Source organism: Euleptes europaea, chromosome 3 (genome assembly GCF_029931775.1).
Source record: "Euleptes europaea isolate rEulEur1 chromosome 3, rEulEur1.hap1, whole genome shotgun sequence".
NCBI lineage: Eukaryota > Metazoa > Chordata > Lepidosauria > Squamata > Sphaerodactylidae > Euleptes > Euleptes europaea.
This window is the reverse complement of record NC_079314.1, coordinates 45,249,098-45,275,654: the sequence shown is the minus strand read 5'-3', so window position 1 is coordinate 45,275,654 and position 26,557 is coordinate 45,249,098. Positions and strand designations below refer to the sequence as shown.

Sequence of the window (26,557 nt, the reverse complement as noted above, 5' to 3'; positions counted from 1 at the left end):
TGACTGTAGCAGCAAAGAGCGGTGTGGCTAGTCTTGCCTTGCTCCAATGCTAGTTTGGTCAGTGGGTTAGCAGGATATGCAACTGCTTACAAACTTGAGAAGGTCTGAAAAAAGCAATCAGCGATCAAGGGTGATGAAGTCCGATGGCTAGTCTATTTTCCAAATTGTTACTAGTCCAATTATTTCTCTCCTGATTTCTTTTTCCTATTTTAGTATCCATTATAAGAACCAAAACAAAACAAAACTCGAAACTTCACACACTAGAAAGGTCCGTAAGGTGCTACTTAAGGAAACAGATTGAATAGGTCTTGGATTGAGGGCAGGCTATAAATTGAAAAATAAAATAACATATTTTTAAAAAAATAGTCTCTCCATTGTTTCACGAGCACCACCACCACTATTACAACAACTGCTGCTGCTGCAACTAGAATAACAAATGGCAATAACTGTATACTCATTAATACAAATAATAATATTGTATGTGTGATATTTCCTATTGCACACATGGTGTCGTGGGCCAGCCTACTGACCCCTCTTTAGATGATGATGTTGAGGAGGAGAAGGAGGAGAGAGACTGACTCACTCCACCTTCTCCTCAGCACAACACTTGGATGTTATCTGAAGATACTATTTTATCCTCACAACAAACCCTATAAAGCAGGTTAGGCTGAGACAAGACTGTCTCACCCATCGTGCTTCAGGTCTGAGTAGGATTTGAAAGTAGGTCTTCCTGGTTCAATGACATCACTGTATCCACAACACCACAACAAAAATAAAGACTAATGGATTTATTGTGACATATGAGCTTTCTTCATCCCAGCTGACAAAGTGAACCCAAGCCCACAGAAGCTTAAGCCTAATTAGTCTTCAAGGTGTTGCAAAATCCTCTTTTTGCAGCAACAGACTAACATAGCCACCTTTCTGTAATCTGCGCATCATGCTAGCTCTCTGTTCAAATGTTTTCTGCTTGCCACATTAAGGAAATTTTTGTAGGATGCGGGTATTGTTGAGCCTGGCCCATTCATTTTGATATGTTCTCGACACCCCAACATTGGCACTATTATAAGGACACAGAAATACTCCCCCTCTGCTCTTTTAACCACATCACCAAGACGGATAAGGAAATGTCAAATCATAATTTGTTAAATAACAGAAGAAAATGCCAAATGCCCTCCCTACTTCTGACATGGTGCCCCACCGCTTCATTAAGAACTTGAGGTCTTGTATGGTATATGGTCCCCAAGAACTGGAGCCACCGTTCTCCTTACCTGTTTTCGTGCCCTTGAGACTGGAGCGGCTGCGGAGGTGCTGGCTGTGCTACGGGGCTCTGCTGTGCTACTGGGCTCTGTTGCGAGAGAGGACTTTGCTGAGCCATGGGGCTGTGCTGTTGGGCCATGGGGCTCTGCTTCTCTGAGCTGGGTGCGGAAGCTGGGCTGTTCAGCTCTGCATGACGGGAACACCAGAGATACAAGAGGGAGCTGTCACCATGTGGCATTTAGCAAAGGGCAAAGCAAGCCAGTCGCAGATGTGTCACTCTGCCCAAGAATGTTTGTGCTGAGTTGCTTATCCAGGCTTATAGTTAGATTTCAAGACACCCGGACTTAGTAGGCTTCACTGGCTGTGCTTTGAAGTCACCTACAATTCTGGCGGATATGTGCATTCTTAAAAATCCAATTGAAAACTTCCACCTTTCTCGGTTGCTTTTAAAAGCAGAAGTGGATGTTGAAAAGCTGGTCTAAATGGGCAAACGGATTGATCCTGGGCATGCTAATCAGACATCCTACTGGCTTCAACAATACTTACATCTAAGTATGCATAACATTGCAACCTCTCTCGCTGAGCAGAAAAGAATGAGTGTGCTATAAGAGAACACGAATGAGCAGGCTGCTCTCCTTCATAGAAATATATTCTAAAGGCCTATTTCCAGGCTCTTGAAGACCCATCTCCCCTGAACAGAGCTCCAAAGACATTATTCCTACCATGATGAGGATTGATCTCTGGTTCCCAGATTTATGTGATATTAAATCATTATAAATTATTCAGCTTGTGAGCCCCTTGGGCACAGAACTGCATTTTGAAAAACTGTTGTAAGCCACTCTGATCTGAATGAATGAAACAGATAAAGTACTGAGAAATACCTGATTGGATCTTCTCAGCATCTTTCTAAGCCAAATAACAGCTGTTTGGGACTGGTTTTTATGGGGATGGTGTAGAGAGGGGAAAGAGTGGTTTAAACTCTTTTAACCTCATGGTTTTGCAAACCAAAACCAGCCTCTTCCATATTGTTATAGCTCTTTAAAGAAAAGACAGGAAAATACGCATTTTGTTTTGTCTACCCTTAAACAGCTAATTGCAGCATAGGGGAAGGGGAACTGGTTTCAGTTTGAGAAACCATAGGAGGTTAACCCCCCCCCATCCCTTTACAGTTCTGACCCACCTCCCAGCTATCATTCAGCTAAAAAAATCCCATGGAGGTTCATGATCACTGTTGTGTCTCATTTGATGACCCTTTCCTATGCCTTCCTTCTTCAATTTCCCTGTCTAGCTAATTTAGATTGTGAGCCACTTTGGGACAAAGGTCTACATAGCTACTGATGCTCAACTGCTGTTAACTCACTCTGAATCTGTTGTGTACCTAGACAGATACAGAGAGTAGGGCTGTTGATTCGGTTCGGTCAGAACTGAAAAAACAGCCGAATTTCCCAAATTCGGCGGTTTTTCGGTTCAGACGAACCGAACTCAAAAAGGGGGGGGGAACCGGGGAGCCGAATTCGCCGAGTTCGGGGTGTTCCCGAATAAATTCAGCAAATTCGGCCCCTTTAAACAGATCTGCGCCTTCCACCTGGAAGGTGCAGATCTGTTTCCCCACCCCCCACCCGCGTGCCTCCAGGGAGCTTCCCTGGAGGCGCGCGGCAGGCCCTGTAAATAGATCTGAGCCTTCAAACAGATCTGCACCTCCCAGCTGGGAGGCGCAGATCTGTTTAAAGGGCCCCCCGCGCGCCTTCAGGGAATCCCCCTGAAGGCGCGCGGGGGCTGAATTTTCCCCCGAACTCCGGATCCCCCTGAATTTCTGGGGAGCTGAAGCGGGGGAGTTCGGACTTTGGCACGGCCCGAATAAAAACGGGCCGAATTTTGCCGAAGCCGAACTATACCGAATTTTTTTTCCCAACAGCCCTAACAGAGAGATAGTATAGAGACTTAGATTACCATTGTCCTTACAGTCGTGTTTATTGACATTGCCAAATTACAGCAAATTTTTAAAGGTGAGTCCCATGCAGGAGGACCACAGGAAACCACCAACTCTCTCTTTATAAAGTATCTCTAAGCAGGCATATGATACCAACTCAATTTTAAAAAACGGTGAAGAATTTTTGGCTGGAAAAAGAGAATTATCTGCCTAGCAATACTGCTTGGTAAAAACGTGCATTATTTTTGTGTTCAACATCTCTAGTCTGTTAACCTTGTCCCACTGGGACTTAACTACTAATGCAGCAGATTTAATATACTAATCCTGTAGTTCTAAGACCTGATAGTTCACAACACATGTTGGGTTGGATCCTGCAGATCCATTCTACTCCATCTGCTGGAAGAGCCTTTTCCTGATGCAAGATGCTCCTAGATTCTCCAGAGGAGAGCTCCCTCTGCCAGAGGAAAGCAGTTCTGCAAATGAAATATATCCACAGGATGCAACCGACTGATGGCTTTGAGGGTAGATGGTCAAAGAGGAGTCAGTTTCTCTTCATTATGTTACACATAGTTTGGCATTGATGATACAGAATTTGTTAAGGATTTAGTGGTGGTAGTGAGAATATGTATTGCAGCAACATCCAAGAATCCACCATCAACAATGGACTGGTATAGGACAAGGGTTCCACTGTTTTCAAAATGGTGAGAACTTTTGAAATTTTGGGAACAGGCAGTGGGTGCCATAACAAATGGCTGCCATGGGGAGATGGAACCCATCACAACATGGCTGCCACTGGGGCTGGATCCCATGAAAAATGTTGGGTAGTTCCAAGCCAAGCATTCTGCCTACAGTGGAGCAGCTGTTTTCCAAATGGGGTCTCACTTCCTCATCTCATACTCCTATGAAGTGGAGGAAAGCCAGGATTGGCTCTTTGCTCATGGGGATAGATGCTTTGGGGAATTACAAGTAGGCACCAAGACACACACTGGTGGGCATCAAGGGTACCCATGGGCACCACCTTTGGATCACTAGAAAGGAGAATTTGGCATGTAGTGTTATTAAGTATCAGGTGGCTAGACATGTTGGTCTACAGCAGTAAAACAAAATTTGTGTCCAATGGCACCTTAAAGACGACACATTTATAAGCTTTTGGGAGTCAAAACTCACTCCATCAGATACAAATGAGAATGAAGATCCACAAGCCATTATATCACTGTTACATAACGGCTGATGGATCTTCATTCTTATTTGTGTTTGATGAAGTGAGCTTTGACTCATGAAAGCTTATATCCTGGATAACTTGTTGCCTTTAAGGTGATATTAGATACAAATTTTGTTGCTAAGTAAAGTGACCTCATTTAAAATGGGAGATTTTTTTTTATAAATTATTTTTCTCACATTAAAAATAGAGAGATGGTTGTGATTTATCAGCAGAGGTGGCCCAAAACCATTTTTTGTCTAAGGAAGAAGATATAATCCTCACAATGGTAAAAAATAAATAAATGGCACATCAAAATCTTTCATTCGACCTGAGTAGTGCTAGTCTTGTTGATTATTCTTAATATTTAACTAATCAGAAGATGGAATGACAATACATTTCAAAACTTCTACTCATTAAAAAACAACTATTGGGAAAATCTACAGTTTTTCTTGCTTTTAGTACAGAGGGAGGAAAAAATTATTCCCTTTCATGACTCTCCACCATCAAAGCCCCACTCAGGATTCCCTCCAAACACTGTGGGCAGAATTTCACCACCATTTGGTATAGAACTACAAACGAGTACACAAAATACAAAGCCAGTGGAGAAACAAGTTTCCAATGTTCGTGAGTCATTCTGTGAGAACTCCTGTAGTTCTCAGTCGGATGTCAACTGTGTAATTGGGGAGGGGGGGGAAGCAATCAAATTAGCTGACATCAATATATTTGCAATTTTTAAAAATAGGCGGTGAGGATGGAAGAAGGGCAATGAATGATTATTTCCAACTGATGTGTAATGTTTGTTCTCCCGCAAGCCAAGGGAACAGGCCCTGCAGTGCTTCATCAAGGCCTCTTATTGTCGTTCATAGGCTTTTGCCATCTGAAGTGTTTTTGAAGGGTTCAGATTCTTGTTCAAGCATGTTCAGCAAGGATCCAGTGGTAACATTTATATAATACCACACACAGGCGTCACATACAAAAACCTCCCAACCTCCCCAGTGGTGCAGTTCAGATTAATTGGTTGCTACTTCTATTTTCCTCCTGGGCTTTAAGGGTCAATTACTTACCCTCCTGAGGAATGATGCGAAGAGTTACACTAAGACCAGCATCTTTAATTAGCTTCACAATATCTGCATGAGGCATGTTAATTATAGACTGGCCATTCACAGCTAAGATCCGGTCTCCGACTTTAAGTTTCGCACAGCGATCAGCAGGACTTCCATCAATTATACGGCCTATTTTATGGGGTACAGCTGGAAAAGGAGGGGGGAAAGATAATCAATACAACGCTGCAGTCAATGTGATCAGGCAAGTACCAGGAAGCAATCAAAAATTTGTATATACCCAACAATGGCTGCCACTAGGAATGTGTCTTGACCTTCCCGGTTTGTTCAGTAAGCAGTTCCTCCATTCAACTTCACACAAACATACTGTCCATCTTCACCATACTTGTGTTTCTGTCCAAAATCTAGCTTGGTAAATCAGTGTTTTTGGAGCTAAGGCTGATAACAAAGTGAAGCACCACTTTGGAGGCCATGAAATTCATTATTAATTATCTGTCCTATTTAAGATGAACCTGGAAAACGTATCATTCTTTCCCCTACATTTATATCTATGTTGTTAATTTAGCTGATTGAAGGTCCTGACTATAATACAAAGTTGGCCACAGGAAAAAACCCCCAGTAAATCCCCTCTGCTGGTTTCTTCATGATACATGCAGGTGACGCAAAGCAGGAAACAGGATAGACCAAACTTTTAATATGTAGTGAAAAATTGCCCCTTCCATGATGGCGCTAATGAATTAGGTCTGTATGTGCCATTAAGTTACAACTGACTTATGGTGACCCCAGCAAGGGGCTTTCAAGGCAAGTGAGAAGCAGAGGTGGTTTGCCATTGCCTGCTTCTGCAGAGTCTTCCTCAGTGGTCTCCCAGACAAGAACTGACCCTGCTTAGCTTCCAAGATCTGATGAGATTGGGCTATACCACACCATGCCATGTCCCACTAATGAATCAATTTGAAAGAAAAAGCAAGCAGAGGACACTGTGACTAAACACTGCAGTTATATCCCATGCTTTGGGTCTTAAAACCTGTGTTGATAGAAAAAAACATATGAAGAAAGTTTGGCAGAGTGCATAGAAACAGTGGACTCAGGCTTGATTTAAATGTGACACTATATCCTGTCTGGAATTGCACAAGGCCAGGGTCTCATGGAAATCAGGTCACCTCACCTGTCCAGGAAGCATTAGCATGCCAAGGAGCCTGGACAGGAGCTTCACTGAAGTACTGGCATGGCACAAGTAGCCTAGTTTTTATGAGACATTGGGCCTTTTCCAAGAGCACACGTGTACTAATCCTTCTTTGTCTGCTGCAATACATTCAAATTCAGCCTTAGCCCAAATGACAGATCAAGGGAGGTCTCTATGTCGGGGGCCCTGGGTGGAATGAGCTGCTGGTGGTTTCCAGGGAAGGATGTAATGCTGTGCACCCGCCAAGGTGCAGCAGGCCTGGGCAGTCTAGCAAGGAAGAGAAGGCACACTGGCTTCCATGACCAGGGCAAGTAAGACCATCTTAATTTCTCACTGAGACTCCAGATGGATTGCAATATTTTAAAAACAGTTCGATCAGACAGCAAGGACCTCCAATGAACAATGCAGTGGGATTAGAATTATAAAATTGGGAAGCAGTACAAACAGCAACAAGAACAATGGGTGGGGGGAGCTGTCTTGGAATGATATGCCATACTGCAGAAAGCAGGTTACAAAAGAAGTAGAACAAAGGAGTAAAGGGGAAGCTGAGACTTACGCTAGACACTGCCACAGACTATGATCCTGTTCCTTACAAAGCAGCTTCACACAATGGTCAAAGAGTATTTCAACAACTCTTTCACTAGAAGCTAGTAAAAATAAGTTTGCACTTCAGAATTATGGTTATCCAGATTTTTTTTTAATCTACAGAGTGTGGTAACTGTTGATACAAAATGTTAACTTAAAAATGAAAGTGCTAAAGTTGAAACCATCTCTGGCTTTTCAGTGTAACCCCCCCTTCCAAAAAAGGTTCCTGAAACAATATCAAATGCAATCTTCTTGAACTTGCTTACGAACTTTATTTTTTGAAACAAAAAGTGCTTTCACAGGATTTTCTTCAAGAAACAAGATAAGGATGCATGCACGGCTTTTAGCACAGAATTAACTTCTCATTAATTTTAATGCTTTAGTATTACAAGCACTTTTAATTAACCTAATTGTAATTTAATTTAATGTTCTGGTTTCCAATAAGCCACTTTATTGTGCAGTTACAACCACAAAATACATATAAGGAAGCGGCAGAGTCTGGCTATTTGCAAAATATCAGGGAGGGAGGGAGGGAGGGAGAAAGAAAAAAAGAAAGAAAGAAAGAAAGAAAGAAAGAAAGAGAGAAAGAAAGAAAGAGAGAGAGAGAGAGAGAGAAAGAAAGAAAGAAAGAAAGAAAGAAAGAAAGAAAGAAAGAAAGAAAGAAAGAAAGAAAGAAAGAAAGAAAGAAAGAAAGAAAGAAAGAAAGGAAGAACCAGGTTGGTTTGGAGATATGAACTTTCCCTTCAGTTACAAGATGTTCTTATGGTTGTAAGTATGAAGGCTTTGGGTCACTGCTACGAGGTAAGTTTTGTATTGAGCGTGAAGAGTGTAGAGATCACTGACCCAAGAGGTTCAACAAAACAACAAAAGAAGATTTATTTATGTACAGGTTATGTGGTGAATTCTCTTTCATGCTTATGGTTACAAACAGGCTTTCACTGACTAGCCACCAGGTTGGATCCTTTCACTCCTTAGAGACACAAGCACAGGATTCCACCCACACCCAGCTGCCCTCTCCCAAGAGTCAGACTAAATGGGACAAAGTCTGCTCATCACCAGAGACAGACCTCACAGCCAGGAACTCTGTCCTCTCCCGGAGGCAGAGTTAAACCACTCTAAAATGCTACCAGGCAGAGCTACCCTTCAAACTGTTTGCTGTCTTGCTGAGGCAGACCCCAAAACGGATCCCTACTGTGTTTCCCGCCATCATTCCACCCTGCCTCTGAAAACTGACTGGATGCTGAAGCAGCTCTCCCATAGGCTCAGGTGGGAAACAGCTGAGTGGCTGTTTTACCTCTCAGGCGAAAACAGCATCGTCCCCCAAACTGGAAGCAGTGCAGGACAAGACACGAACTGCCACGGTTGATGAGGGATCTGGGCCAAGCACCCCCGAGGCTTGGGCAGAACTGCTGGGGCTTGGCTCTGGTTTGTCCTGACCACCAGAGGCCCTCTAGGGCAGTGGCTCACCAGGAAATTCCCCTGTACGTTCAATGGCCAGCCCACCCTTGGGCCCAGGTTTGAAACTGCTAGACCACAAGGAGGAGTTCACCTCTTCAGTTTTATTCCAATACACCTGAGATTACTCTTTGCTGCTGCCAGCAGCCCAAATGTTAGAGGAGTGTCTGTCTGGTGACCTGCAACTAGACCCTCTCTTCCAGTCTCTTAAGAGACTTCTTTCCAAACAAAAATCATTTCTGCCACTTCATATACAACTTGGAAATAGGAAGCTCTATGAAATTTCACGGCTGAGAGGAAATCAGACCTAAGCAGGCAACTCGCTGCCTTCCCCTGGACCTTGGCAAGTACAGACCAAGTGTAGACTTTATGGGGGTACAGATACCAACCACAGAACACCAATTCCAGAAAAATAAAAATAAAATCTTTAGTTGTATAAACAGCTATTGTTGACAAAAAGCACAAGAATATACTTGAGAAACAACAAACTAACAACACCTGAGCAAAGGAAAAGAAAAAAGAATTTAATGCCATCCTCTCTTCCTGGACCTAAACTTACCTCAGTTAAGATGGTAAATAAAGGGGGTAGACAAAATTGCCTTAATGTTTCCAAATTCCTTGGCTCAGGCCCAGTTCATATATTTTTACCTTTTTCTGACATTTTGATGGTTTCTCCTTTTAGACCATGTGTTCTGATCTCATCCTTTGTAACTTAGGGTTCCCCACAATGCTCTGCCATCTCCAACTGGCCTCTGGCCTTTAAGGTCTTTACAAGAAACAACAAGTTTCTCCTAGTTTATATGGAATACTTCAGCGTCTCGATGGTATACCACAGGAGAAGTAGAAGCCCTAGAGCATCTACCCTCTGTAGCCCCTCTAGGACCTCCATTTATGGTATACCCTATGGTATACCACAGAGTGTATAATAGAATTTGGCCTCCAAAGCTGCCATTTTCTCTAGGGGAACTGATCTTTGTAGTCTAGAAATCATTTGTAATTCTGGGAGAACTCCAGGCCCTGCCTTGATGATGGCAACCCTGTCAATGGGCTATCAGTAGGCCTATCAAGGCTGTGTCTCTGTAAAAGGCCACTAACCTGTTCTTAGTGGAAAATTACAAAGTAGAAACTAGAAGGTCTGTTAGCTTCATTTCTTATTTGCAGCCTCTGGTATACATTGCCTGTCTTTTGTCCTTCTGGCTGCATCCACAAACATCATACTAGATATCCTGTTGTTTTGGTGGACAAACTCAAAAGGGTAAATGAAAAAAATGTTATGCAGCCTTCTGACTGGACAGCCTCTGAGTATTCACAGAGTGCAATTTCCCTACACATCTCACAGAGTGGTAAACCTGGGGTGAAATGTGCTATCACCACACACCCACCCTCTCCTGGACCTGTACTGTTGCTGTTCAGCTCTAAGCCAAGTCCCTGTGGCAATGCCATGGAGCATCATCTTGGACCTGGTTGGTGTTGGCATGGAGGAGGATGCCAGTCACTTCCTGTGCTGGACATAGGCAGGAATGAGCTGAAGCAATGCTTCAGTGCATTGGCTGAAGAATTGGCCCTGAGAAAGACCTGACCTCTCCCACATGTACAGCCTAGACCAGTTATGTGTGTTTGAGAATAAACTCTCCTAGAAGATGCAGTTTTGATTAAGCACAAGCATGACTCAGGCCAGCAGGACCAGCTGAGTTTTATCAGAGATTTTCACATCAGCCTGGGCTTACCAAAAAAGCAGCTCAATAGGTCATGCAAATAAACTCTACAAAACAAAATGAATTTGAGGCTTTCAGATGCATGATTGGATCCATCTAGGCAATTTTACAGGTAAAGAATAGCCTGTGTGCACTGCAATCCCCAAAAAGTGTGCAGTTAATTCTGCAAGCCCTGTGGACCCTCATCCTTTTACTTTCTGGCAGCATCTGTTCCTTTCTACCGCTCCACTGCTGCTTCTTAAGTCTAGAGCAACTTCGAAAACAGCTGGTGATGTGTCTAGAGGACATTACTAGGAAAAAGTCCCCTCGGCAAGGCATAGCTATGGCCTTCTGCATTCCAAAAGGTCTCAAGTATTTTGCGAGCTGCTTTCAAAAGTGGAAAATCAGGCAAAAGGATATTCATTAATTTTCAATGGTTGAAAAAGCTAAATGGCTACAAAGACTGCAATTCTATAACCAAGGTATGTGTTCAACGCCAAACATCTGTCCCATGATCTGTTGTGAGGGTGAAGGAACCTCTTCATGCATCAATCAACCTCTGTGAGGGCATCCCCCATTCACCACAAGGAGCTCCACGTGCACAAAGGAATACCTTGAGGTATGGAGCTCCAAGCATGTATCACAGCACAATATGAGCCTGATGAAAATATCCCAGGCTTTTTCAGATGCCATTCTTAACCTTTCCCTCCACTCATGCCTACAAGTTTTAACTGAATACAACTGCAGTGAAATTTTTAAAATTGCTTGATTATTAAGATGACATTCTTGTTTCCTTCAACATTTACACATACAAAGCCAGACAAAACAGTGGGTGCTGAGTCTAACACAGCACCTTTCTCTGTTTCTTGCTCTTACATAAGCAAACAAACAAACAAACAAAAACACTTCTCTTGACGGAAAATCACTGGGCCCCTTCCGAGCTCCAGCTAATATCACAGCATGCCCCCTAGAAAGAGCTGATCGCTACAAGCTGGTGTCACTGCCAAACAAGGCTTCTCAGTTTTACGAGTACAGCATGTCTTTTTCATGTGTTCAGTATGCATTTCCCTTAACAGCTGAGATTGTATTTTGTAAAAAGTCACTCGCCTGTTTTCTCACATTTCTTCTCATATAGTGGGTAAATGTCAGAAGTGATTAGGTGAAAGGGTGGTGGTGGGAATGCCAAACCTCTCTTGCATTGACAATACCCTCTGGCAAATACTACAATTCTTGCAATTTAGAAAAAAATGTAAACAGAAATGGATACTAAACCAAGCAAATGAATCCTCCAGAGCCAGCAGTCTTTTTCAATATGTTACATGGACCAATCACATTAATATTTACAGCAACCTAAATTCTCCATAGGTACAAGGGTTTTAATTTAGCTTTAAATCCCAAAACGCCAGATTTTAATTGGAAGAACTAATACACAACCCCAGTTGGGTCGCTCATTCTGTTTCAGCGCTTGCTCACCATCCTACATCAATAAGCAATTTCACCTGTAGTCTTTTCCCTACATCCACATGCTAGGAAAATTCTCTGAATATGGAGGCAGTAAAAAAAGCCGTATACTACCTTCTGTACAAGATGGAAGGAAATACTGCCTTAAGTCTCCTTCCTGTGTAGCATATTCCTTGTAATAAAAGTTTCATAGCACAGTTTCATGCAAACTTCTTAGTCAAAGCCATGTGAGATGTGCAAGGCTGGAAATGAAAAAGGAAGTTGTAACTTAAACAATTATTTGTATCAAGGTTTTTTCCCCATCTGCAAGGGCGATTTTATGTTTGCTGGGGCTATTGGTGTCTCCCTTCCTTAAATACACTTTCATGGAACGCCAGACCTGTCCCATGTCCATAAGGATTGTGTTGCTGAATCAGTCCAACTAACTTAGCCTGTCATTTTTAAGAGTGGCCAGGCTGATGCCTCTCTAAATTTCCGAAGCACAGCAAAACGGAGCCAATGCGGTGCAGTGGTCAGACCAAGACTTGGGGGAACTGAATCAACTCCCTGCTGTATGGTTCAAGCCTCCGTTCTGAGTGCTGATCACAGCCGCCGCAGAAACAGGCAAGCCAGAGAGGCGTTGGTTTATTTGTTTAAGGCCGGTAGCTTCCCTGACTAACCTTTTATCCCTTAGAAGCTCCTTGATCAATTGATCTTGAGCAGCATATATCTAGTGTTGGAGGGATATAAGGACTGAAACAAATCTTGCCACTGACAATGTAGCCTTGGGGTCCCTATCACTTAGTAAAAAAGGCATTATGTCAGTCACAGAGGCATTGGATTTGTATATTAAAAGGGGGGAAATATAGTGCGAGATATAATGTGAGCGAAGTTCCTCGTAAAAGCGGCATTCCAAAAGGGCATGGGCTAATGAGTCAATAGAGCCAGAAGAGCAAGATCCTGTCTGAGTATGGTATATTCAGAATTCTGCCCTGCATTACCATAGAAGGGTTAGCATTCAATCTAGCCAAACAAAAAGCTCTACAGAGACGAGGAGTTGTCAGATAATATGTATAGGCAGGCAGACCACGTGGAGGGGGTATTCCGAAGAACTGGGATGAACAGACACGACGAGCACGAAAAGTAGTGCTGTTATAATCGAGCTCTTTAATGCACTTTTTAATTTTGGCAAAAGCTTCAGTTTTCCCAAGATCTGATAACATATCCTGCGAGAAGCCCAACAACACCAGTTTCTCATCTAAGATTTTTTGCCATGAGGATTTAAAAGGGCCATGCTTCAGAGAAGCTAGGAACCCCTCAGTGCTAAAGCACAGTTTAAGGTGTAGTTTAAAGGCTCCCTGACTAACAGGCCACACTACCCAAACCTTGGGGTTCGTTTATCTGGTAAGACCACGTACAAACTCGAGTTCCGCACTGCTGTTTAATAAAACAAATAAGTTTATTAATTGGAGAGAGCAAAGGATGGACTCTCAATCAAATAACAGGCTTATACAAAATAACAAACTTCTAAATGCTAAACAACTATCCCGACTGACTAGACTGTCAGCCAATTTGCTAAGAAGGGCCAACTTACACCCACAGCTGACTCCCACTCTTCTCCTGCAGAGTGACCAAGGAAAACAAAAAAGCCCCCCCCCAGCAATGCCTACCCCCTTTTAACCTCATGGGGCAGACCTTAGAGACACAAATGATCCATCCAGTTCAGCTGTTAACTAAAGTGTTTCAGCTGTGAAACTCTAGGGTGAACATGGGCCGCCCTGTACGCAAATCCCAAGGCCAAATTGCCCTTCTGAGTCAGCACATGCGTCCCAATTAACTTCAGTGAGGACATTTTTCGGCCCAGACAATTTATCCTGAAAGAATTTACACACACTCCCTATCACTTGGTTCTTTATCTGCAAGGGCCTGGGGCTAAGGTGACCACTTTCTTACACCTGGGTGACCTTGGTCCCATCATTCTCTCTCAGTCTAACCTAACTCACATGACAAAATAGGGTGGGGGGAGAATCATGTACAGTACACTAAGCTCTGCCCTAAGCAAGGGCATTATAAAAAAGTACAGATAGATAGACCCCTGTTTTTATCTCTGGGATATGGTACTCAGAAGTATACTGCCTCTGTACACAGAGGTTCCATTGAGCTATGATAGCTAACTGCTATCCAAAAATCTTGTCTAAACCTTTTTGAAAAACAATCAGTGTTAGCTGTCAAAGCCACTAAAGGTAAGTTGAGCACTGATTCAAATGGTGGCAGCTTTTTACTATCAAGCCTGACTGCTGTTTAGTGTGCCAGTCAGTGGTTGTGTGCTGAGATGGAGCTGGCCATGGTGATGATTCCACCACTAAACGAGATGTTGCCCCACTGCACTTAGCTTCCAGTTGCATCGTGCTCAATCTGCCTCACCCATCAGCCTCATAAACTGTAATTCCATTCTTTGACTGAAGGGTTGGCCCCAAAATTCATCAGAGAGTTCCTTCATCTGGCAAGCAGCTATGAGGGTCCAGAAAATCTGGATCTTGATGCCAGAATCCTCATTTAAGACCTGCTTAGTTAATCAGCCTGCTCTTAGGGCCTTACAAACCAATTTACTAATATAAGGAAAAAGGAATGATAAAGTGAGTGCAAGAAAAACCTTTTTAAAAGGCAAAAAACATACTTGCTTACTCCTGCATCCCAAAGGTTATGTCCTATGGGACAAGCTGGACTTTTTCTATGATGGCCTTACCGATTGTAAATAGAACTTCAAGACTCTATCTGAGAGCATAAAACAAGGACAAAGTCTACCAGGCATTGAAGACTATTCTCTTTCTATACCTGTATCTCTGTAGAGTTTTCATTCTCTCTTGGCTGGATTGCAATGAATACATTAACATTTTTACTGCACACATTTAAATATTGACTTGACCCTTTCTTTGTTTAATGCCATTTCACACTAGGTAGTTAGCAGAGGCTTAACTCTTCTGTGCAAGCAGTGTCTAAATGGCTCGTGAAAATGTCTACCATTTTGTCGTCCTGTAGTCTATAAGCAGCTCAAGCCAGGGATCTCCAGACAAAATGGGAAACTAGGAGAGGTTTAGTTGCTTTTACAAAAAGAAATGCAGCAAAGCAGGGATGTGCTTCCTAACAATGTGGACAAAAATGGTTCTTCCACACTACAGGAGGAAAATATCCCTGGGTGTAACTTCTAAGTGGACAAGGAGCAGCAACCTAAACAGGTGGAAGATGATGAAGGAAACCTGGTCCAAGAAATGGACAGGCACAACCGATGTAGAATGGTAAAGTCAAAAAGGCTCAGTGGTCCAACATCTGTTTGGCATGCAGAAGATCTCAGTTTCAATCCTTGGCATCTCCAGTTATGGATCAGGCAGTAGATGATGAGAGAGACCTCAGCCTGAGACCCTAGCCACTGCCAATCTGAATAGACCATACTGACTTTGATGGAGTAATGGTTTGAATTCAGTATTGTAAGGCTCCCATTCCCTCCTCCTGGCTGAGACCCCTCAAATCTGATCCCTAGTCTCCTCTTAGTTGTTATGAAGGGCACCCCCTTGAAAGGCTAAGCACAGTGGGGATCCTGAGAGTGAGTCTAAATAACATATCCGGTCTGCCATGATCAAGATAAATTCTATCACGGAGGCAGGGTGTCACTGGAATGCATAAAGCATTTACATTCCCCCCAGCTCAAAGGAATACTTAATCAAGGCAATATGCACCATTTCCAGCTATTGACAGTTGGGCAACCCTTAAGTGTCACTAAGCCAATCCAGCCATTGATAAACACAGCCTAATATCCGATCTACCCAGGATGAGCCATCAAACCCATTATTCATGTCTGGCCTTTTATCAATATGCTAAAACGGTCCAGCAATCGCCCCACCTTGGAATGTCTTCCCGACAGATTTTGACAGCAGTTACCTTCACACTGTCCAGTCAAATTCAAACTTTGTATTTTGGTCCAATCCCGACCCTGGGAAAGTGGGGTCTCATGTCTAGCTATGGGACCCTTCCCCATAAAAAGACCGTCTCAAGTCAGGGGAAAGTGTGTCAGGTCCTCCCACTTCCTGGATACCCCTGCAACTGCTTTGTGGGCTCCTCTTCTCTCCTCAATACTCTGCTGCCTTGGATATCTGCTGCACAGACTCCCCATGGCCCTCCACTTCTCACTCACCTGGAGTCAGGTTGTATTGAACATCCTCCCTTCCCTCTCCTTGTCTCTTCTCTCATCCTTACCTTATTCCAGTAGTGTGTGGGTGAATGTGCATTGGGAGGGAGAGGGTGGTTTATTTTCATGGTTTTGTTGTTTAGGTTTGCTTCAAGTGGTGTGTGTTCGATTGTTAGTAAATACATTGTTCATTGAATTGGTTGGTCTCTGTCCCTTTTCCTTTGGGAATATTATTCTGGAATAAAACCTCCACATACAAAATATCCCTTGTTTACCCTTCTGGATCCCTTTAACAGCTAATTCTCCCCTCTCTAGGTCCAGTTTGGTTAACAGTATATGGAAGCTTGATACATCTACAGAATCTGGTAGCTCCTTGAGAAGGGTACTGAATATTGTATTAAAGGCCTTATAAGGACAAGAACCTGTCTTTATCACAGACTAAGGTGCAATTCACACAGAAAGATCTCCTATGTGGCATTTACTCCAGCTCTAATGTGGCAGCCATGAGCATGGAAATATTGCTTTGTGCAAGCTGCTCTAATGGCTACAAATCAGAGGTACAGAAGGGACAGGGCAAGCAATGGTGTGTATCTCTCTAAGGACCAATCAGTGGTTTAGGGACTGGGCTCTCACAACTATTAAAAAGATACGATAATATTATTTTAGCAACCCTTAGCTAATAAGCCATCACATCTCACTTGGAGAGTTTTCATCACGGATAAATTAAATAATGCATTATGCCCATGCTTATTATAAGGATTTGAGGCACTAGAATTCTAACCCTATTGCAGTCTATCCCCTAGGATGCAAAAATTTTCCATGTGTTAATATGGAGGCAAGAATGTTTCTTCACGTGTGGATTTTTGATGTATAAATTGGTACTCCTTCAGCATAAAAGAATACGTTAATCAATCTACATTCCTTTCCATAGAAACAGCATTCTTCTAAATCAGTTCACTGTGAAAATAATTCATACATCTTAATACATTAAAATTAATAAATATTCTCACAGCACAATCTTATCTTAAACAAGCAGAGTTGACTTTAAAGGAATTTTCAGCATGAACCAATTTTTTGCAACCATTAATCATTTTGTTTCACAACACAAACCTAGAAAGGTTTAATTTATACAAGAAAGGGAAGGAATCACCAGTGCATTTAAACACACATACTCTGTTTCCTTAATTATACACACACACTGTCAGATATAAATGTAAAAACTCCTTACAAAGAAAATGATTAATAGATATCTAAATGGCATACAGATTAATTTTATTCCACTTTCCTCAAAAACTAAAGCATTTTTAAAACACAAAAATATAAATAAAAGAATATTAATTATATACCTCTTATGACTGAATTACCTTTTCCCTCTCACATCAAAAATTAACTGAAACGCTGAAAATCTGTATATCTAACTAGCTACCCATATTAGCCATTTGGAGTCTCTGACTGAGACCCAATCAGCTTCACGATTGTCACTTAGATTCCCCATCTTTATATTTTCATAAGTAACTCCCTTCAGATTGTTCTCCAGGAGTCAAGCCGAATATTCAAACGTTCCAGTGAGTGGAAAACTGGATGCTGCATTTTTGCAGCTTGTGCCCAGTTAACCCCCCAAAAAGTCATGATCTGGTCTTCAGGGCTCCACTGGAAAGTGGAAGAGTTCAATTTAAAACAACAACAACAACAGTGTGAGAAGCTTCTGCACAGAGACTCTGCCCAAAGATGGAAGGAACTACAATGGGCACAACCCAGAGAAAGTTAACCATGAAATCAAAGGGACGTGTGCACAACTATGTGAACTTAATTCCCAAGTATTCCAATGTCACGAAAGCTCATTTAACTGTCTCTTGACTGCATCCAGTAGCACCCTCCAGCCTGGTCCTCTTGTGCACCAAGGAGTTTCTGAGGCACTGAATGGCTCTGGGTGCATCCACAGCTCCACTGCATCCCTTCCCCACGCCTCCTGTCTCCATCAAGGGAATTGCAGAAACAAGCAATACCCAAAGCAAGTTTCTACAATGAAATTTCTACACCTGAAACCACAGCTATCATGTAACATTATGTAAATAATTGCCAGAAAGGCTTGGGGGATTCATTTAGTTCAATCCCCTTTAATGATACTGAATGGCAACATGGCTGCTGTATTCATGGGATCTTTCTTCAGCCTTTTCTGAAGGCTACCACTCCTGTTAGGAGCCCCGTGGCGCAGAGTCAAAAGCTCTGCTCACGACCTAAGTTCGATCCCTACGGAAGTCGGTTTCAGGTAGCAGGCTCAAGGTTGACTCAGCCTTCCATCCTTCCGAGGTCGGTGAAATGAGTACCCAGCTTGCTGAGGGTAAAGGAAAGATGACTGGGGAAGGCACTGGCAAACAACCCTGCACACAAAGTCTGCCTTGGAAACGTCGGAATGTGATGTTACCCCATGGGTCAGGAATGACCCGGTGCTTGCACAGGGGACCTTTACCTTTACCTTACCACTCTTGTTACAGTTTATGATCCTGATCCTGCACGATCCTTCCATGGCAAACATCATAATGGGGAATTATATAGACTTGTGACTGATTCAGGACTAGACATGGTTAAAAATCCCTCATAGATTTTGATTTTTGTCAGTAATTACATGCAGGAGCTCTGCATCAATATTTGTAATGCAGGAATGCATAATATACTCAAGCAATGACTTCTTTGCTGTAAATATTGAGGAGGTGGAATGTAAGAACAAGCAAATACCAATTCCCCAATATTTTACATGCTTCTGGATCTAAAGTTTCCTGCATATTAAATCCACTATTGTTTTTCCCTGCTGTTTAATGTATATAATGCTTAGTACTTACTGATCACTTTATCTTTGCTATCAAAAACTAGAGAATGGGAAGGTAGAATGCTCCAGACAGAAGAACTCTTTAAATCCTGGTTGTTGAGCAGAGAGCATTTGAATTGGGCACTCAAATGGAATAAACAAATGGGACATGAGGCATTGTTATCAGTATTGAACTTTATGGATACGTAACAACCATATGTGACAGGAAAGGAAGTTTTGTAGAATGTTAGCAAAGGAACAATTGATAAGATTTGACTTACTTATTGTTGATCCTGATTCAGGCCTGTTCAAGGAGCTTATGATAACAAAGCCAAACCCTTCGTTCTCCTTGCGATGGATAATGACATCACTTGTTTGCAAGCTGTGTGAAGCAAAGCCCTCTGGGGGTGTAGCATTGCTACTCGATCCAGCGTGATTGCTGTTAGCATATGTGGCATAGTCACTTCTCGGAGAACTGTGATGCGTAGACACAGAGCCTGGACTTCTGCCATTTTCCGGACACGATTCCCCTAAACCCGAAAACACATGAAGATTACAATTCCCACTTGTTGCCTGATAAAGACGTTGCTAACCATAGAGAAATTCATGAGGCTTTCTAGAGACTAATGGGGATACTACATGAACTGCAGCTAAAAGGGAAATACAGGCAGTGAGATGTAGTTAAGGTTTTGAATTAGAATCTGGGAAACCCTGGTTTGAATCCCCACTGTGCCATGGAAGATTGCAGTCTTAGCCTAACCATCCTCACAGGGTTGTTTTCATGTGGATAAAATGGAGGAGGGAAGAACAATGTTGCAAGCCACTTTGGATCCCCATTAGGGAGAAAAGTGGGATAAAATGCTTTAAATAAATACAGTAATCTGATGAAGCAGAATGTCATCCTCCTTATTACGACCGTGTCTTCCAAAGTAAACCCTTATCCTTCAAAATTGGCCCTCTTTTCAATCCAACCCTAGGGGAACCTAGAGTCAAATGAAACCATCTCTGGCTTTATGGAAAATCAGAACGAACTTCTTTTGCTGGGCCCAGCTCAAAAATGATTTATTATTTATTATTTATTAATGATTTATTCATATTTATTATTATTTATTTTACTTACTTCAGTTATACCACACATTTCTCTCTAATGGGGACCCAAAGCAGCTTACAAAGCTTTCTTCTCCATTTTTTCCTCACAACAACTCTATGTGGTAGATTAGAGGGTGTGACTGGTCACCCAATAAGGTTTCATGGCGGAGCAGGGATTTGAACCTGGGTCTTCCAGATCCTAGTCTGATACTATAACCACTACACAACATTGGCTCTCTATAAAACATGAGTTCTTCCTCCAGCACTACATGGATCTTGAACTATCTTACTCCTTATGCCAGACCTCTTAAGAATCAGAGGAACAGGAGCAAAATGACTGCTAAGATAAAGAAAGAGACATAAAATCCTGTAAATGTGGGTTATTGGACACCTGTTATGAAGCAAGGCCAAACCGCTACCCTATGTTTTCTTTCTTATGATGTAAGCACTGACAACATGGTATCTAATAACAGTTACAATATAATAAAATGCTAATAAAGGTAGATAAATATGAGTATTACTACTTGGGCAGTAATATCTCAAGAAATTAGTTCAAATGTTTTCCTTGTCTATTGTCTCTGTCACATTAGTATCTCTCATTCAAAGTATAATGCAATATTAAGGTATTTGCCTTCAAACTGGAAGAATTTAAATGGGCAACCAACAGGGTCATTAGGACTAGCTGCATGACATCCTTTTTTAAAGAAGAGAGCTATATATTCAAAAGATATCTGTGGACTGGAGGTACAACTCAGGAAAGGCTAATTCAGAATAATTATTCTATTGTTGCAGATAGGTTTGTTGTTGGAGAAAAGGGAAGATGCCCTTGCATATGAAATGTTTGTCGGAGTTGCAAGGCTGTCAGATTAGTTTGACAGACAGCATTTAGATCAAGTGGATCTGTAATGATGCAACAGGTCTGGAAACTCCCTGGAGAGCCTGAGGGAGCTGGCCAGAACTGGTTATGGCCAGAAGATTGATGCAATGTATTGAAACATCTGTATGACTAGGCAAACTACTGTGATTGGTGCCTGAGACGGCACTGTGTATATAACTGAATGCAACTTGAGCCCATGTGTTGGGATGCTATAAGCGGAGGAGGAGTATGTAAGGATTTATATTATATCTGTGCACTGTAAAATAAACGAGCACTGCTTTTCTAGTAGCAAGGAGTTCTGGTGGTGTTTTCCTGGACCAACTGCATAATCCGCTGGCACCTGCATCAGTGTTATCTATCAGGTATATTTTTATACTGTCCTTCCTCAAAAGAGTTCAATACATGGTTCTCCTTTCTCTATTTTAACCTCACAATAACCCTATGAGGTAGGTTAGACTGAGAAAGAGTGACTGGCCCAAATCACCCAGTGAGTTGACAGCAGTGTAGGGATTTGAATTAAGGTTTTCCCCATATTAGTGCAACACGCTACTCATTTTATAAATAAATAAAATACTATATCCACCTGGCTCTGAGAGAATCAGGTATATTTACATGGTGCATCTGTATATTTTAATATACTCATGAGTTCTACAGAAGGAGAGCAGAGTAATTTAAGTTTGTTTGGGACTCACAAATACAAAAAGGAAATTTGCATTTCAGAGAACATACAACCCTTTTTCTCTGGCAGATGCTTTGGTCTGAGACCAAAGCAATACTAAGAAAGCAACGTCCAATAGTTTGTCCCACAAGTCAGAAGGAACAAAGCCTCCAGTCCAACCACCCAAATGGATACTTGGGGAGCCACAATTAGGGGAACAATGAACTGCAGGGAGACCAGTGGCATCCTGTGTCCACAGAAGTATGGTCTGGATCTGGCCGGTGGCAGCATCGGGCCAGAAAGGGTTGGGCATTGCTTGCTTGGGGGAACAAAACATTTTGAGGCAGTCTGGCAAGGAAAAAAGCCGAATGAGAGGAAGCCAAGGCCCTTCACACTCAGAAGAAGAGTTGGTTTTTATAACCTGCTTTTCTCCACCTTTGAGGAGACTCAAAGTGGCTTACAATCGCCTTCCCTTCCCCTCCCCAAAAAAGACACCTTGGGTGAAAACGCATGGCCGCTTTAGCCTCCTTTATTCCGTTTCAGCCAGGATTTAGCCAGGATCGAACGCACGTTCGGTGAAATGCATGCGTTCGATCCTGGCTGAATCCTGGCTGAAACAGGGAATAAAGGAGGCTAAAGCGACTGTGCGTTTTCGCCCCTTGTGAGGTAGGTAGGGCTGAGAGATTTCTGAGAAAACTGTGACTAGCCCAAGGTCACCCAGCAGGCTTATATGAAGGAGAGGGGAAACAAACCCGGTTCTCCAGATTAGAGTCTGCCATTCTTAACCACTACATCACACTGGCTCTAAGCTCTATTATAAACCTCAGAATTAAGCATTATATTCTTGTTCTTCTGTTGTGTCTTATTACATTTTCTAGCTATGTGCTTCCTGGACCTCTACCTCTCAAGACATCAGGAAGCAACTCTGCCTCCACTGCACCCTCCCTTTTGTTTCTAGTAGGTGAAACTAAATCTGGCCTCCAGTAGGGAAGGCAGTTGTCAGCTATCTTTGAAATACTTCTCATTGTTGAGCATATATTCAGTTAAAACCAAAACCATTGATTTCTAATAACAGAGTGGAATTTTACAAAATAGATGGCTAGTTTTCTTCCCTGAAATATGTGCTGCAATATATTAAAAATACCTTCAAGGTGAAGAATCTTTTTTTGGATAAGCTTTTTTTCTTGGAATGAAGCAAAATGTGAATAAAGATAAAACATTTTTTTTGAGTTGGTAAGTGTGTCCTCTAGTAGCCCTTGTGCAACTTAGAAATAAAATGATTAGTGCAAGGAAGAGGGAAGAAAAACAAACAATCATTATGCTGCTACATTAGAACTGAAAATCTTTAGAAGTTACTGAACCAGAGCTGCAACTAAATGCCATAGTCAGTGATAAGAAAGATCTCATTTGCGGGCTGTCATGTTTTAGAAGGCTGTATATTGCTTAAGTCAGTGTGAGCGCAACTGAAAGAAAACGATCTTACCCCTCTGCATTACCGAATGCTGCCTCTCCTATAAATGAATGCTACAGACTGCCATTAAGTGCTGGAAAGAATGATAAAGCAGGAAGAGCAGACTTTATATTGCTATTGGATTTCCATCTATTCTGAAAGATGTATTCAAAAAAGTTGAAATATGGTTATGTTTTCTGCAAAGGGGAGTGTTCTAATTCCTCCTTCCCTTGAAATGTCTCTCTTCCTTGTCCATTGAGGCTTCAGTTGTCAACAATTCTCATTTGTATTTCTTTTCTTTTTGGGGGGAGTTCTGAAAATGCTATGATTCTTCAAATCCAGAGTGAGCTAGCTTGGGACTTTTATGCACAGGCTGTTGCTGAAGCCATCTTCCCCTAATTACTTTGGGGCTTTGTTTTCATCATGCACATTTTCGCCGACCTTTAGAAGTCATCTTGCTCTCCTCTTCCGTTTCCCATGCATTTTCTGGATGCTGTTTTAGCCCCATGCCTATTCTCGCTTCTCCTTCCCACTTGTCTTTCCCCCTCATCCAACCTCTCCCCTCGAAGCCATTTTATGTTTGTTTGTTTGTTTGTGAGTGCTGGAATACTCCTGAGCAGCTTCCTGGACCGAAAAAGGAAGGCAAAAAGGTAATATTAACAAAACCCTGTGCAACTCCTCCACGGGGTTTCACAGGGCTACGCCTGGCTTTTTGCAGGCGTAACTTGGATTCGGCTAAAGGGGGTGTTCTCGAGCCAAAAGGGCTTTGGGAGCTGACTAAAGCCAGCTCAGCCCTGGGAACACTTCCTTTGATGCAGGCATGAACCCTTGTGCTGGGAAAATGCTGCTGGTGAGGCTGCGCCGGCACCCACGGCTCGCACTGCTGCACTGTTTCCTGGAGCCAGCATTAGCCCTGTGCCGGCGTTAGAGCCAGTTTAGCTGGTGCAAGTGGCACTAACGTTGTTGCAGGGGTCACGGCGGCTCCTATCCCCTTTCACCCCCCCCCCCATTAAGATTGCTCTGTAAGCGGCATTCAGGCCATTACCATTTGTTTAAATATATAACTGAGAATTATTTTTCTGATTGACACTTTATTACTGAATGTGTTTGGAAACTGTCCTGAGTCATTCTGGAGGGAATGTCATTTTAAAAAAATCTAAAACACACAAAATAAGCAAATAATCACTTTAGGGCTTATTCCCGGTTCAACTAAGTAGCATAACTATGGAACCTGGGATCTGACTGGTTTAGGCTTGCATGAGGAAATAAATAATGGATACCAAAATGAGATTGTGACTTAATTATTTTATATTCTCTCTGTCTTCACAAACACTGCAAAGGACCACTTCCGATAATACATGTAGCTTCTCTTGGCCCTTTCCTCTGCTACCTTTTCGTGGAAGCAGCCCCAGCATTTATTTATTTAATCATTCATTTACTTTATTTATACCCCACCTTTCTTCCCACTGGGAACCCAAAGAAGTTTACATCAGTTGCCTTGCCGCTACTATATCCTCACAACAACCCTGTGAGGTAGTTTAGGTTGAGACTGTGTAACTGGCCCAAGGTCACCCAGCATGCTTCCATGCAGATTGGGGATTCAAACCTGGATCTCTCAGAACCTAGACCAATATGCTAACCACTCTACCATGCAGAAACCTACCAGAAAGGAATGGCTCAAATTATCAGAATGGCTGTGAAATGGTCAGCACAGCAGTGGAGTTCATCTACTTTGCAATTATTGGTAGAATCCCTCATTCCTGTGTGTGTGTGATATAAACGGGGGAGATTCTTCCAGCTCTGTAGCACAACAGTGCAAGACTAAGGGGGGGCTGACGTTTCCCACTTACCTATCCTTGAATTGCAGCAGTCTAACACTACAGAGTTAATTACTGAACTCTGGGACTAGGTGATAAGGAACTGATACTCTGAACTCAAACTCAGTAATATAACACAAAGGAAAGTGTTCAATTTACCCTACCTGTGATGCATGGGAAAGTTTTGTGCGTCTGTGTGTGAAAGCTGGGAATGAACATGTGACAATCTCCAGATTAAACATGGAGGGACTTCAGCAGGCCAGTGCCCTCCCCCCAGTTTATTTTTTATACACCACAGCTTTCAGCATGTCATGACTCCTGGAAAGCAGTGAGCATGCTCAGTTCTTACCAGACCACTGGGATGGGAAGTGAAAGTACTGTTTCTTCTGTATAAATGAAATGAAATTAATATTTGTTTTGCATGTCTGGAAAATTATGCAGAAACCTCCTTGTCTGTGGGCAGCCATATTTTGCGGTCCTACTGACAGGCACAGATCATCATGCTACAATGATGATGATGATGATGATACTATAATAAATAACAAGAAAAGAGAATCTTCTAGAAGACGTCTGGACAGAAAGAATCTCACAAGCGGAATCATAATTAGTTTCCTCATGAGATTAATCATCCAGTGCTGTGTGTATTACCTTGGTTACTGGCCATTTTCCTAGGGTTTGGGGAGCTGCTAGGGGGCGTTGCACCAGGTTGGAGAGAATTTTTCTGATTCCAGGAGTCTAAAATGGGCAATACAAGAACATCAGTCCCCAAACTTGGAAGACTGCAATCCAGTTGACAACAGGACATGGGGCTGTGCTAAGGAGGAAGGGCACTGTGAACAATGAGATGGGATTGGGAATATAAAGGTTTGGGCATGTTAAAAGGCATAAGGAGCCAAGGCAAAGGATAAGGGTTTGAACAGTGGGGTAGGAGAGGCTTCTTATTCCTGGCAAGGAGTAGACACGAGGACTGCTTGCTCCAATTGTTCACTAAAGTCAACAAATGCTAAATGCGTCTTGCATTGTGTCTCTTCACACATTCCATGAATTGTGAGTGCAAGGTTCTCTCCCCCACTATCCCTGTCACCCTGCAGTCTCCTGCAAAACTGTAAAACTGATGCCTTGGGTCACGGGACCCTACCAGACAAAATGGGTGGTTGTATTAAAGAGAGGAATAGGGCAAAACCACTCCTTCCCCCAGTGGAGGAATCTTAGCAAATCAAGCTCTCCCCTTGTACAAGATGGAGGGGGAAGCTTTCCCCTTCTTCACTACAACCCCACCCCCATGTCACATGCCATTTTGTCCATGTGAGACCCTGACCCATAGGGTTTTCAAGGCAAGATACTTACAGAGGTGGTTTGCCATTGCCTTCCTCTGCAGATAAACCCTGGTATTCCTTGGTGGTCTCCCATCCAATTACTAATCAGGGCCAACCCTGCTTAGCTTCTGGGATCTGATGAGATCAGGCTACCCGGGCCATCCAGGTCAGAGTGTTCATGTCTGTAGGTGGCCCCATTTCCTCATGGGACCATTGTATTGTGGCTTTCATTTCCTCATGGGACCAGCCAGTTCATTACTGGGCATAGTGATGCTGATCTATGTCGCCTCCATTTTGAATTGTCATTTGAGTATTGTTAAAAAGGTTTTATATGACTTCCCACTGAATGGACATCAAATGACTTCTTGCCCTGAAGACCTAATGCCTTTGATGCCTATGTTATCTGCCCTGCACTTTGTTGGTTACACCATGGAGATAGTGTGCAAGAGCCTCCAAGACCATGTTGTGGTCATGGTGGAGCATAAAATGGAACATACATGGAGTGACTCATGACTGTGGCAGTTCTATGTTCTTCTACAAGAGGTACAATGCTGT

At 42.6% G+C, this 26,557-nt stretch overlaps 1 protein-coding gene across 2 annotated transcripts in view; it reads right to left on the bottom strand.

Moving 5' to 3' along the window:
- Window positions 1–26,557, bottom strand: part of MAGI2 (membrane associated guanylate kinase, WW and PDZ domain containing 2) — a 723,148-nt gene that overhangs the window by 54,248 nt on the left and 642,343 nt on the right. For both annotated transcript variants that reach the window (XM_056845941.1, XM_056845940.1), the window contains 4 exons: window positions 25,335–25,421; window positions 19,077–19,325; window positions 5,453–5,638; window positions 1,269–1,443 (listed from right to left, as the gene is read on the bottom strand). In XM_056845941.1, the coding sequence (XP_056701919.1) occupies window positions 1,269–1,443; window positions 5,453–5,638; window positions 19,077–19,325; window positions 25,335–25,421 (697 nt within the window). The remainder of the gene's footprint in view (window positions 1–1,268; window positions 1,444–5,452; window positions 5,639–19,076; window positions 19,326–25,334; window positions 25,422–26,557) is intronic.